The following is a 14986-nucleotide window of genomic DNA, read 5'->3' as shown; positions in this document are numbered from 1 at the left end:
CTACTGTTTGCCTTCTACTCTAGACTATGTTATTTGATACTGTGACAGTCTTGTTTCTGGTACCCTAAACGCTTAGTAAAGAACTGTTGCAGAAAAAAATCTTTACTGCTGTTTAAACAGTAAAAGGAACAACAATCTTTTTTGTTCATTTTTTCTCTTAACTGTTATTTCCTGAAAATCAACAGTTGTTTGCAGACAAGGAATAATTATGTTAGTTTGTTAATTTTACACTGCACAGTTCATAACACAAAAGCAAGATTCAGACAGAGCTGCTGTCGGCTTCCAAAGTGACAAATCAAACTGCTTAAAATGTTTTTTGCAACAAATTACATGCTGCATTAGAGGATGTTTATTTTCCACAGGATATATTCACATGAAGGATCAAGAGACCAATTATTTTATAAGTTTATGGAAGATGTAACACTATTATGAGAGTAAAATACTTCTATGCTGTAGGTTGAAGGGGAATTGTAATTCAGCAACCAACTACATGCCCTTATAACGAAATTCGGCCTTCGGCCTCCCATATGTCATATTTTTTTCATTTTGTGATAAATATGAGTAATCTTTAGATCCGTCCAGCTCACACATCTCAGTACACAATACTCCTGCTACCACTTACATTACGTACTGTAAGGCAAATGTGAAAGAGTGACAATAGAAGAGCATTAAACCACAACAAAAACTCAAAAAACTAGGGCAAGTTAAACATGTTTATTTTAGATTACTTAAAAACAGTGCAATACTAGAGATGATCTGTATTTTTGCACTCCAACAATATCGCAAAGCATACAGTAAACTGTTGTTGAACAGGGAGAACAAGAATGAAGGTACAGTTCTCTCGAAATCTGAGAGGTTACAAAATTCATGAGCACCCGAAGCAGTGGCTTCTCAATGGAGGAACTAAAGGACACTTTTCAGTTAGAACAGATGCTGGTGTAATGATGGCTGAAAGATGCAGTATAACAAGGACTTCAAATATATCTGTATCTTGTACATGGTAAAGTAACTTTTGTTCTTCCAATTTCAATGCACCCTTTCTCAGGACATGAAAAACAACCCAGGATGGCAGACACCACTCAGAGCAGTTAACCAAAAGGTAAAAATATACGAACGTTTACTTGTGAAAAAGCGCTTTTTGTAACTGGTGAGGCCAGCAACATATAGCAGCTGTTGGAGCCCTTGAAAATGTTAAAAACACATACTTCATAGGGGCGGAAGAGGTGCAGTGGAGCAGCAAGCGGGGTGTGATGGGGAAGTCAATGCAGAGGGGGGAGGGAAGCAAAGGAAAGTGAGAAGGTGGCAAAGGAACAAAGGATGTGCTGGGGGGGGATACGGGGAGAAGGGAGCAAGCAGCCAAAACTCAGCACACTGGAAGGGAGGCGGATACTTCCGGGGGCGTTGAGTAAGTGGAGAGAGAGCAAGAAAACACATGCAGTCATAGAGAGCTTAAAGTAAAAGAAAATAGTAGCTCCCAGAGCCTGAGGATGGATACAATCCCATCAATCCTAAAGGAGGAAATTCAACCTATCCTCCAGGGGAGGAAGGAACACAAGAAAAAGAGGAAAGGTTGATGAACTAGAAGCAAGCAAACAAAGGTGACAAGAAAGCGAACTAGTGGTAATCAATGGAATGGATATTAGCCGAATGCATCGTATGTATGATCCACAGGAGGTTTCTCACAAATGTAAGCCAAACCTAAAAATGACATTAAGCATTGTGCACCATCCTTTTCAGCAAGAACCTGAACACAAAAGCACAAGCTCAGTCGATGGATCAAAAATATAACATAAGGTTCTTTTGATTTTAAGTTGCAATTTTCCACTGAATAACTCATTTAATTTTTTTAAACAGAGTTAGTCTGTAAACATCCGATTTACCAGTTTTATGAAGTTCACATGCTTTTAAGATGCTAAAGTGCAACCTCAAACTAAAACGTGAGCGGAGATTTAACTATCTATTCGTACTACTACAAAGGGTACTAAACCTGGCTTCACCTTTATCCTTCAGGCCAACAAATGCTAAAATACAAACTCTAATTCAAGTTCCACAGTGTCTACTTGTGTCAATATATAGAGTGCAGATCACCAGAGAATAGTTTGTCACTTTAAAAGCATACCTCTTCCATCAGCCCAAGTGGACATCCTACAGTGTGTTTTGGGGTGTTTTGCTTTAGAAGCAAAGAAATGAACATGGCTGGTGTATACTCTTTGCTGTGGTCAAGTGGATGAGCAGATTTCTATAAACAGATTAGTGCAAATTGCACTGTAACATGTCCTTGTCTCACTGTAACGATGGTAATATAAAGAGATGTAAGGCAGTTGGTTATCACGCACCTTTGTCGGTGGCCTTGGTTTGCAATCAGTCGTCGCAACAGCAGCCTGACGCGGACTACAAGTACTACCGGTTATTTTTCAAGTACATTTGTCTGTGACCTCGGTTTGCAAACAGTTGTCAGATTGGTAACATGATGCTAATTTGTCTTTATCAAATTCTCTTGCAATTTTGAGAGCTGTGCTGTTGAGACCAACAGACTGCATGTTGGTGATTAGGGAGACCACCACTCCTCTGGGGGGAAGGTGACCATCAGTGTCTAGATGTGAACTGTCAGACTCCTCAGGAAGGATCAGCAGGACGCTGCTACCACCTACCGCACCCCCAGTGTGGGAGACATAATGTCTCTGCTGGCGGCAGTGACCATACTCTTGCTTGCTCTCCACCGCGGCCCATCCCATGGCGTACTTGCCATCCTTGTCCCAGGACATCTCGGTATTTGGCACTGGGGTCCACATCATCGTAATGGTTCCTGGTTTGAGATAACCAGGTAGGAGCTTCCTGCCGGTGTTCCGAAACCTCTGCACCTGATAACTGTACAACAAGACATTCCCAAATGTGAGCAGGTCGCCTACTGTAGACAGAAAGCCACCGCCAGCCCACTTATAAGAGTTGTCCACATATGGTGCGTTTACCAGGCGGCCTTTCTTATTATACATGTAATATCTGAAAAATAAAATAAAACAATAATGAACAGGCTAAGTGGAACTCAAGAAAGAAAAAAATAAAAGTGAATGCAGTTCTCTCTCCAAATGCCTTATATTGTTAGTCATCACTCTTGTATAGACCTCTACACAGTGAGGAAGCTCAAGGCACCATGGTCAATATATATCTGTATCGACTGCTAATTTCTTATTACTTAGCATTCTAAATGGAGAAATGTACATGTGTATTTCGTTACTACCAACTTCACAAAATGTTAGCAAGAATTTGATAGCAAATGCATTAACAAAATAACCATTTTGGGTTGCTTCTATTAAACTGAACTGTGCTTAAGCAAACCTGGTGATCGTGTAAATAAGATATTATAAAATTCTCACATATCAAAGTAATAATGGTTCTTATTTGTACCAGACCCCATCACCACATCACTTATATAAACAAATCCGAAGTGATTTATCAAGGCCTTTTTTTGGAAGGGTCAGAGGCAAACATTATTAAAAATAAATTCTTTAAACAGTCAACTAGTTTATCAAGCACATGTGCACTAAGAGAAAGTGCAGAATATGGAATTTGTTTAGGAACAGATCTGGGAAAATTAAATCTGGATTTCTATAGTTCTGCAGTTTCAGAAGCCAAGTGAGAGTCCAAAAAAAAATCAAGAGATGTTGGTGTCAAGAAAAAGGTTCCTCTGCAACTGTAAGTTGTTATGTCTCTCATATCCGAGTGTTAACTATTCTTAACTGGTGGGGTTGTGGCCAACAAACAATCCTCTTGTACTCTGCTATTGTCTTCTGGTATCACCAGCGGGAAAGTGGTGCCCAGGTTGTTTTATTTTACCCAGGATGGGTGATGGTTCTGCCTGCTGCACCAGGGATGCTGTGGTCTCATGCTTTGGCTGGTGCGCTAGATTAAGGTACCTTAGAGATGGTTCAATGTGCCTAGTGACTTAGGTGTTTTTGTTGTCACCCTGTGTCCATGTCTCTTGTCATGTGTGTCATTCATTTTTTCTTAGCTGATGTACTTTTTGAGGTTCCCACCATGCTGTGCTACAGTTTGCAAGATGGCGTGAATCTTTTATTGTGCACATCCGAGCGAGTTTGTGTATGTTTGTCTCGTGTGGCTAAATCTGGCAAGAGACTGTCATTTTGTTACTTTTTTTATTTCATGTCCAAAAGATGGAGATGCCTGATGTTCTTTCTCCCTTTAACTGCACGAGTGATGTCAGTGTTGAGAATATGTGATGCATGTGGCATGTACTGTGTCTGTTCTACATCCGTTGGAGGAGCTCATTCCAAGAAGGGTTGAGCTAGAGTCATCAGGGTCCTGTAGCTAAGCCTGGGCCTGCACTTCAGGGTCATCTGCAACCTGTATCCTTATGTGGATTTAATGTAAGCAAAAAACACTTTTTACCTGCTATTGTGTGAATCGCCCGATCTTAACAAGCTACCTAATGAGAAGCATGATCTAATTTTAATTACACAAGCTGCACGCCACAATTAACACTTACACATTTAAAATGTTGTGTTCTAATCTTAACGCAGGTTGAGAGGCAGCACTGAAACGCTACATATATCTCTTCCTGGGAGCCAAATATATTTATAGTCTTTGTAGAACACTATGGGCCTCATTTACAAGGCCGAAGCAGCACACTGCGCCACTGAGGCATCATTTTGTTTGACGCTCCAGTGGCGCAGAGTGCCCAGATTCTGCAGCACACATAGAAAGAGGAAAACACCTCTTGTGATTTCTTTTGTGCAGGAAGGTGTCCCTTCCTGCACAAAAGCAATCATCCCCACAATGCAAGCACCCTTGTACCACAGTGCAAGGGTGCCTGCGTTGGCGCATGGCAGCAATCTGTGCGGCAGCGCAGGGGGAGAGGACAGAAATGTGTAGTATCTTGTAGATGCAGTGCATTGCTACCTTTTCCTGGTGGTGCAGCAAGGCACTTGCTGAGCAGCCCTGCGCCACAGACCTTGTAAATGAGGCCCTAGTTTCCTTTGTTTGGTACACCATAGTGCTAGATGAGACGAAGAGTGCAGAATCCAATGACTGAGAGGACTTTTCCAATCAGTGAGGGGATGATCCCTATCCAATATTCTTGCATCATTAACCCTGGCTTTAGGTAACTGCATGATGAACAGCTCAGTTTTCAGGCCTTTCCTGAAAAGGATCTAGTTAAGTTTCCCCCTGAGGCATGGCTTCAGGGAGTTCTACAGTCTGGTTCCCACGGACCTGCTTCTGTGTTCCATCTGAAGGATCACTCACTGTACTCAGGGGCGGCTCCTTCACAATGGTGAAGGAGCGTCGCCTCCCTGGCTAAGAGCCAGCATGTGCAGGGTGGGGCGGAGCTTGGCCATGGGAGGGGGGAGACGAGTCACTGAGTGCACTTAAGTATGGATATCAGTTTGGCTGGCCGTCTGAGGCCGACCAATATGACATATGCACTTAAACTGCACAGCCTTCCATGCAGTGTCTGAGCTGTAGACCAAGCCACTTAGACCAATCCTGGTGCTGCTTTCATGCTAGGTATAGCATGAGAGCAGGGCCAGGATTGTGTGTGCGGGGGGGCTGTGCTGGTGTCCAAGGGACTGCTGGGACACCATCAGAAGCAGGAGAGAAAAGGAGCAAGACAGCCAGCAGCGTTGGGACAGGTAAGTTTATTTGTTTACTGCTGCTTTTGGGGGGGCTCGAGGGCCCGTGGGGAACTTTCGCCAGGAAACTCTCGGGTGGCTTGAGGCGCGGAGCTTGGAGCTGGATTGAGCGGCTCCTCACCAGTCAGCGGCTCCTCACCGGCGCACACCCCCCAGCACGAGACCCTCCCGCACGCCTCTGCTGCGCCACACCCGAGAGCACCGAGGGACGACCCCAGGGGCCCGGAGACAGCCCTGAGACAGGCTGAGGGATGTCCCCGGGGGGGCACAGAGACCGGCGGAGGGACGACCCCAGGAGCACAGAGCACAGAGAGCACAGAGAGCGGCCGAGGGGTGAGACCGAGGGGCAAGCCCGGGAGAGGCAGAGGCCCCTCAGGACCCAGAGACAGGCTGAGGGACGACGCAGAAAACTCGGGGGCCCCCGGTCTCCTCGGGGAGGTGACCCGACCCCTGGTAGGCCCCTCTGACGCCCTGTTGTCTCCCGGGCGGACTGAGACCCTTGGAGGAGAGTCGAGAGCGCCCCCGGAGACCGCTGTCCCGCAGACCCACTGTGTGTAGGGGTAGCCGGCGACCCGCGCCCTCCACCGAGACCTCCACGGACCTCAAGGGCGCCATATTAGACCCCATCATACACTCCTTCACCTAGAGGGACCCGTGGAGCCAGCGACCCGAGCTCTGGGGACTGACTGTGGTACCAGAGAGAGGTCCTGGAGACTGACCCCTCACCACAGACTGACCCATGGCGCCAGTGACTGACCCCGGTCACAGGGCATCAGAGACTGACCTCGGCCACCAGTGACTGACCTCCAGGCACCATAATCTGGGTACCAGAGACTGACCCCGAGCACCTGAGTCAGGACCCACATCAGAGACTGACCCCGGGCACCACACCCCGGGCACAAGAGGCAGACCCCGGGTACCGGAGACAACCAGCCGCGCACCCCTGCAGGACACAGGGCTGCCGGTTTGGACCGCTGCCGCCGTTGTAGGCTGCCTGCTAAAACACGCTGGGAGGACTACAATACCCAGAATTCTCTGGGTTTCCTGTGCGCCAAGTGGCGCGAAAGTGCTGTTACACCCTCCGGGCCCTTAAATTGCAACAAGGTACACCGCACCGCGGGACGCGCGAGGGCGGCGCCGGGCAAGGGGCGGACCCTCTGTGGCCCTCAAAGGCCTGAAGAAACGGGACTGGACACGGGACTCTGCCTAAACTGTAAATTAGTTGTATTACATCTTGATTACACGGTTTTGTGTTTTGTATTGCTGAATTATAGCTGGTGGTACTTACTGCAACCAACTTATGATGGCTAACTGTAATAACTCCGCCAAAAATCTAGGGGCTACTACGCTTGATAACTACCTGGTTAAGGTGGTTAAAAAGATTAATAGCGATGGCAGAGTCTCCCTAGGGAAAGGAGGTTCCCCCGTTCAGACACACCCTAGTTCCTCCCCAAATATAGTGTCTACCTTTGAGGATCTGGGCGCCAACAATGATAAGGTTATGATACTAACTGAGGCACAGATATATTCTAATCCCTTAGACTCAATGGGTATAACTGGCTAGAGCCCATCTAGCCCCGTGGTTATGGCGGAGACTCCCCCCCAACCAGCAAGAGCAGTTAGGGCTTGTAGAAAGTCATTGGGCAAAAGAGGAGTGGGGAAGGTCAGCAATTCTCGAAAGCCCCTCGAAGCAAAAACCCATACTATTAAAACAAAGGGTCTAGACGGGGGATCTGACAAGCCAGTGGGTTGCCGTCATATCAGGCAGTATATAGAAAATATACTGGCAACAGTAGAGGATAAGTTAGCGACAAAAATGACTGAAATTTTTTGTACATTATTGTTGAAAATTGAAGTACTTACCCAAGAGGTTCATAGTCTGAGGGTACAAGCCACATCGACACCAGCAGATGTACTAACGGTACCTCTAGATTTACCATCTGGAAATTGTGTTGAGCAGGCAATACTCGCGGGCAGCAGTTTAAGACATAAAGCCCCATCTAACGAAACAAGTTTGGAGGCGGAGCCCACTATACCTAGGGAACCCGAAGTGATTCGAGGGTACCTAGAGGGTAGGCCTCAAACAACTCGAGTCCATAAGGAAGCAAGAAAGCACAACAATAATTATAATGTTAGGATTGATCTCCCACCGGAGGCCGCTCCATTTGTATGTATATTGTCAGGAGTCCCAGAACTTAGTTCAGGTAAAAAAGAAGGTTACAATGACTTAAAAAATAAAGTAGCCTTCTGGCTTACTAAGAATAGACCTCTCCCCCCTACCATTGATGGTAAAATCTTAAATGTGAGAAGGGTGGGTTGGCTTGGCCACATGATTAAAGATATTCCAGGTGATCTGGTAATAGTTAATTTCAGGAGTACAAATGTGGTCCCATTTTTGAGAGGCTGGTGCCCGCAACTTGCAGATGGACCAATAGTCACGTGGGAACTCCCAGATTTTTATCCTACGGTTTATCCCGAGGTAAAGGTGCCTCCCCAGATTAACAAAAATGTCACTAACCCTCCCAGGGGTTGGTTCGTACCAGAAAGCATTGAACCCTTGATTACTGCCGGGAGATATGGGCCGTTATCCTGCCTAGATGAGAATGATTGACTCATTGGTAGAGAAGAAATAGTTAATTTAACTTTATTGAAATCCCCCCACATAGAAGATTTAAGTTGGAAGGCTATCGCCACAGATCAAAGTAATAATTCTGACATTACCCCTGTTGGTACATTGTCTGCATTACCCAATTTTAGTACGGACTCACCCACTGCTTTAGCTGAGCCTGTTGACATGTTATCAAGATATATATCCTGGAATATAGCCGGTCTGGAGTCCAGCCAGTGTATTCCTGATTGGAGGGACTTCATAGATCAGGGCGATAGAATTGCATTCCAGGAAACATGGGCTATCACACCGATATTTCGGGTGGGATATCTGAACTTTAGCAAGCCAGCAATTAGAGGCCAGAAAGGGCGTCCTGTTGGAGGTCTTACAATTTGGGTCCGCCAAAGTGCGGGTGTAAGAGTTGAAGAAGTGACAATTGATAGTCCAGACATAATTGCCTTAAAGATAAAGTCCAACCAAGGTACAAACATCCTGTTGGTTAATATTTATGTCAGGGGCCTCCAGGGAGGAAGGGTTTCTCCGACCCTCCTCCTGTTGGATGACATTTTATCAGGATCAACGACCGATGGCCACAAGATTGTGATGGGGGATTTGAATACTTGTTTTGAGCCTTTGGGTATTGAGGACGGCCCGCTCACCGAGGATGAGGATCTATCCTGGGGTATTCCCCAACTCGAGATACCCTCGATTGCTAAGTGGTCGAGCTCAGCCACCTATATCAAGGGGCTATGCCTGGATATGGGTCTAAGAGCTGTTAATGGAAGGGTCAAGTCAGATAGGAAGGGCAGGCATACGTTCAACAACGGCAGACACAGTAGTCGTATCGACTATATTTTGGTCGATGTGAGGCAGTGGTTTGCAGTTGTTGATATGCTAGTTACAGAACGCCCAGAGAGCGATCATGACCCGCTGGTTTTGACCTTAAGGGATTCCAGCTTTCAGAGGTCAGACGGCAGTGGTCCTAATATAACAGAAAAAGAGGTCATTGTGAGCAATGATATGCGCAGGGTACGTTGGCCTAAAATAGCTGTGGACGCTGGGGCCCGTAGGGCGATAAGAACCTTAGTGTCTAGTTCTGTGGAGCTTTTAAACAATTGTGGCTCACAGGACGAGATTAACAGCGAACTTATACGTACCCATTCTGACTTGTTTCAGGAACTTAAAAAGTTGTTCATCAAATTTATCCCTAAACAACCTAGGACCAAGAAATACTCATCCATTACCTGGTTTGATAAAGAGTGTAGTAAGACAAAAAGAGTTCTCTTTGAGGCTATTAAAAACAAAAATCATAGCCAGATTAGATCCTGTAGAAAACTCTTTAATGAGGCAAAACGCAAAGCAAAACAAAAGTGGGACGAGGAACGCTGGCTTATGCTGTCAGAAGCCTGTGGTAAACGCAATATGCAACAGTTTTGGTACCTCATAAAATGGGGTATCTCGCAGGACGCCCACTATAGCCCAGCATCTGTCTCTAATCATCAGTGGGTAAAAAAATGTGAGGATCAGTTTAAGTGTCATACAGTAGAAGTGACTATACCCTATTGTCTTGAGCCCGCCGAGCCGTTAATATTCTCAGCTACTGAAGTTATCAATTGCCTGCAAAACATTCCCAAAGGGAGGGCCCCTGGCCCAGATGGTATTCCAGCTGATATTTTTTTGGAAGACCAGGACCTGTGGGTACCTTATATACTCCACCTGGTGAATGCAGTTGCAGCAGGCGGTAAAATTCCTGACTCATGGTATGGGGCAGAAATCCTTCCTATATACAAGAAAGGCGATCGCTCAGTACCCTCAAATTACCGGCCTATCAGCCTTATTGATGCGATCCAAAAAATCATAGCGCGCCTCATTTTAGGGAGGATACAGAAATGGATAACAGACTCAGATATTTTGACTCCGTTGCAGGCGGGTTTTAGACCTCATGTAAGCACCCTTGATCAAGCCTTTCGTTTTGCCCTTTTATATTGAAAAACAGTTTTTTTGGGTAAGGGCAAGTTGTATGCAGCTTTTGTGGATCTAAGATCTGCATTCGACTTGGTCCCCAGGACTAAATTATGGGATTGCATACTGGAACAGGGAATGCCCAGGGCTCTAGTGCGACTCTTAATGAATCTTCATGCACACACTTATGCCCAAGTCCGCTGGGGTAAGCCTGGTGAGGTTACGGACAGGTTCCATGTCTTGAAAGGTGTTAGACAAGGATGTGTCCTGGCTCCCACTTTGTTTTCCCTGTTTATTAACGGGGTTACCAAATATTTTGCAACACATCCCACGGATGCTCCCCAGATAGCGGGAATGAAAGTACCATTGCTCATGTTCGCCGATGATACCCTGTTATTATCAAAGACAAGGCAAGGGCTCCAGCAGGCCCTACTCAGATTTGAGTTATTTTGTGACGAGCATGAGCTAGAAGTAAATGTTTTTAAAACAAAATTTATGGTACTAAGAGGTCGAACACAAACTGTGGCAAGGGTCAAAATGGGTGGTGCTATTCTTGAGCAAACTAATGAATTTACATATCTGGGTGTGCATTTTAGTGATAATTTTAGTTGGAAACCCCAGATTGATATCCAAGCACTTAAACATGTTCAACTATGCGGTGCCCTTCTTAAGGAATATAAAAGATCATTTACCCACCCGATGTCCCCACTTATGGAAATCTATGGGTCAAAAATTCTTCCCTCAGTCTTGTATGGGGCAGAGCTTTGGGGTTATAGCAATCTGGACCGACTGATGCTGGCCCAAAACAGATTTACAAAAGGGGCGGTTGGTCTTCCGAGGTCATCCCCACGTATCCCGCTCCTTTATGACCTTGGGCTCCAACCGGTGGAAGATCAAGCCAGATTACGGCCCTTGGCCTTCTGGCGGAGGTTGTGGTCTACCCCAGAGCTGTTATTATATGCGAAAGCATGCCTCGAGGTAAGGGACACCCTAGGATCCGATAAGATTGGTTGGTTTAAGGGTGTTAGAACCACCCTTTGTGCCATGGGTCTAGGTGCCCTTTGGCACAACCCAGACTCAGCTACTTTTCCTTCAAAAAAAGAGCTGAAACAACTATATTGGGAATGGGTGGTAGGCATAAGACACTCATCCCTTATAGGTAGTTCCCTTACAACAACATTTTTACAGGTGAAAGATGCCTCTGCAATTGAAAAGTACTGGGATGTTATTACAAAACCTATGGACCGTAAATTATATCACCAAGTTAGAGTGGGCTCAATACCATTAAGGTGTTTAACCTCAACCTGGGGCACTGGAGGCCCAGATAATTGCCCATTGTGTATTGAAATGCGGGAAAATGTGAGCCATTTGTTTTTTGTCTGTCCATTATATGCTGCCCCAAGGAGGAAGTGGTTGGTACCCCTATGCAAAAGTCTGGGCACACAATCGGCTGAGACTGCTTGTAGGATCCTTAAAACTGATCTTTCACCTACTATAGCAATAGGGGTGGCCAAATTCCTGGGGTGGGCATGGATAATTCGTTCTGAATTACTAAAATAGCTACATGTTTTAGATAAGTAAATTATCTTGAACTTTAGAACTGAGTTTTTAAAGTAATGTACTCCTTTTTTTTTTATATGTTAAAATATTTAACAAATGATGCATTAGATAGATTTAATACGTTCTTAGTAGCTTTTATGAAATATTGTATTTATTGTTATAATCATTAGCACTGACAATTTTATAAGTATTATGACGTGTAGCATGTCTTTTATGATGAAATATCGAATAAAGACTTCATTGACTTGATTATTTACTTTTTGATTTGTACCCCCCCCCACGAGGGGTCTTAAAGACACTGGCTCAGTACCATCATCATCATCACACTGCCTCAAGACTATACCCAGCTTAAGTCCGCGGCTCCTCTCATCCACTCTTTGGGTGTCACAGCAACATCACCCTAGTCTGTGCGGCTATGCCTGGTCGCTAATAGGAGCTTCCTGAAAACAGACCTGTCAATTTCACAGGGAAAAGACATTCCCAGGGAAGTCACTGCGTCGTCTCGGGGTAGGAAAAATATTGTGAACCCCTTCATTAGGCACAGGGTTTCGTGTGCATGACAGACACTGACCTTACTGCTAGTGAGGAGTTGCTTAACCCTTTCAATGAGGTCCACTCCAGGGGTGCTTAGAGCGTTTTTTGTCACTTGTGAATTTTGGCTAAGGTTGCAAAACTTCTCATATATCCTTCACAAGTCTTTTTGTGCGTTGCGAGTTAATATTCACGTCCAACAAATTGGAAATCATATGCACAGTTTAACCTACATTTTGCAGAGATTTACCATTCACAAAATCATTGCACAAGAGAAAGCAAACTTTTTAAAATGAATCTTATGCTGAACTATTTTGTTGGTGTTAAATAAGAAAATATACGACATAAAGATATCAGCAAAAGTCCATTGCTTACAAATAAACAAATACATTAATTTTATATAGCGCTAGACTTCTCACATGGGCCTTTCTTTATAGGCTAGTTGCGTAAAATAATAAAAGATTTGAGCCACAAGATGGCAGTGTGCGCCTTTGTTTAGTCTCCTTGATTAACAATTCGGAGCCGCAAACTTCTCTTAGTCCATAAATGTCCTTATCATCCCAAAAACATGCATTTGCAAAATCCAAAAGTCTGGATTACATTTTAGGTCCGGACTAAAATATTGTTAAAAAAAAAAAAAGCCTGCTGCAGTGGGGGAAAAAATACGTGCTTTATGTACAACATGCGTTTATGAGATAACGAATTTAACGTCTAATTAACTTTGAAGACTCAAAATAATACCTCATGCATTTCAGTGGGATCACGGCAAGGCCGCACCTCAAGCACGCGGCTTTAGCCCCCCATTCACCTCTTTAAAACTCTTGCTCGCAACCCCAGCTGCAATTACTGTTTACTTATCCCGAAGGGTTTAACTCACTTTTAGATCCTCGTGCACTCACAAACTCACACGTGTCGGACAGCTCACTGCAAATAATGCTTGGAAACCCCGGCACTTAGCAATACACACAGCTTCCTAAATGTTTGTCCCCGAGGTGCACCACTCCTCTCTCACGTGCTCATCCTTAACCACAGTGAATGTGCACACGGGCAACTGTGCCACGCAGCACGCACGCACTCTCAGGCCGGCCCCCCTCGAGCACATAAAGTTGGCATGTGTTTGTTCTAAAAGTCTTGCTCTGGTTTCCACATAGCTTCTCGGAAGCACCGGACCCACAAACTGTCACTTTCAGGTTCTGATATGCGAAATGTGCACACCCTCAGTAATGCAGACTTTCACGTTTTCAGAAAATCATTCCACAAACCATGGGCCGTAGAGTTAAATTCTGCATCCTAAAATGTGCCAGTCACCAGGAACCTGTCGCCTGCTGACGGTTATCGCAGGATCTGATGCTCAGTCACAGACTGGTGGCTGGAGCTCAGCACTGGAGGTTTTGTGACTGATGTGTCTTAGGTAGTGTTTCTTTCCATCGCTTAGTGAACCGATTTTTGTACTTCTGGACGAATCAAATGCTCAAAAGCTCTATCCGGATTCAAGATTAAGTGACAAGTTGCATTTATGCAAGGTTTCTTAAACTGTTGTGATAGATGTGTTAGATGTTACGTTGTCATGACTGTTTAAAGCACTAACTGCTATTGTGTGCCAATGTGGTCATGGCGGTTGTATTCGGTTGTTGTTACTCTAGGCCAGAGGTCTTCAAACTGGGGTGCCTCAGGTGATCCCAGGGGGGGCGCTAGGGTCTGGCCAAAAGAAGCATTATACAGATAACAGGCCTTTGTTTTAAGCAGAAGCATGTTATATGTCCTGACATATTTAAACATTGCCATATTTATAAAACAATTGTGAAAAATTCTGAGGGGGCCCCAATGATTTTTATTTTTCAACTTGGGGGGCGCGGCATTTACAAGTTTGGAGACCACTGCTAGGCCCTAGGAACCCAACAGACGCGTGTCTGTGTCACACGGAGACATTTACTATTGTCTTCAGACTGTAATGGCATTGTATGGGCCACTCTTGCACTAATCTAGTCTTGAAAAGGAGGGGTACTCTAGAGACTGACTTTAGAACTAACAAGGCGGAGTTCCAATCTTGACTCAAAACACAGTGAGTCACCGTCTCCTCGTTACTCACATTTTATACTTGTGCAGTTTAAGGCCCACATTACTATAACATTGATGTGCAGCCTACTGCATCCCGGCTGCATGTCCTACTCCCCCACAGCCTCATACACTCGTTTTTACAATCTGCTCCCAACGAGACCATACACATAACATTGTTCTCTGTACATCACTGCAGGTGTGACAACCTCCTGCATTAATACCCTGTTTGCAGCATTGCTTTGGCTTCCTTAAATCCAGGGCTGTAGGCCCTAGCTTGAATTGTGTTACAGGGTGGGATGCAGAGACTGCATGGCAGAATATTCCAAACCAGAAAGGTGTAAGGAAAGGAGAGTGAATATTTTGTGCCCTTTTTATTCCATTGATCTAGTGTACGGCGAGGCAGAAAAACGGAGGTGTAAATAGGGAAATGGTAAAACATTTATCTAAAAAAAAAAAACTTACATAACAAGTACTATAAGCTGCCTAGACTATGGATTGATTTTAAGGCAAACTATGTGTAATTACATTTAAAAGAAGAATGGTCTTATGGCAGTCATACATGCAACTTTACTGTTACATTATGCTGTCTTATCTCTGCCTGCTGGATAAAATTTAGGTC

The 14986-nt window shown here is 44.8% G+C and overlaps 1 protein-coding gene across 3 annotated transcripts in view; it reads right to left on the bottom strand.

The window, feature by feature from the left end:
• Positions 1 to 694: 694 nt before the first annotated feature.
• LACTB (lactamase beta) overlaps positions 695 to 14986 on the bottom strand; it is a 118983-nt gene continuing 104691 nt past the window's right edge. For all 3 annotated transcript variants that reach the window (XM_069222004.1, XM_069222002.1, XM_069222005.1), the window contains one exon: positions 695 to 3000. In XM_069222004.1, coding sequence (XP_069078105.1) covers positions 2415 to 3000 — 586 coding nt within the window. In that variant the 3' untranslated portion in view covers positions 695 to 2414. The remainder of the gene's footprint in view (positions 3001 to 14986) is intronic.

Source organism: Pleurodeles waltl, chromosome 3_1, assembly GCF_031143425.1.
Source record: "Pleurodeles waltl isolate 20211129_DDA chromosome 3_1, aPleWal1.hap1.20221129, whole genome shotgun sequence".
NCBI classification, from domain to species: domain Eukaryota; kingdom Metazoa; phylum Chordata; class Amphibia; order Caudata; family Salamandridae; genus Pleurodeles; species Pleurodeles waltl.
The sequence above is the reverse complement of the archived record's forward strand: the minus strand, read 5'-3'. Positions and strand labels throughout refer to the sequence as shown.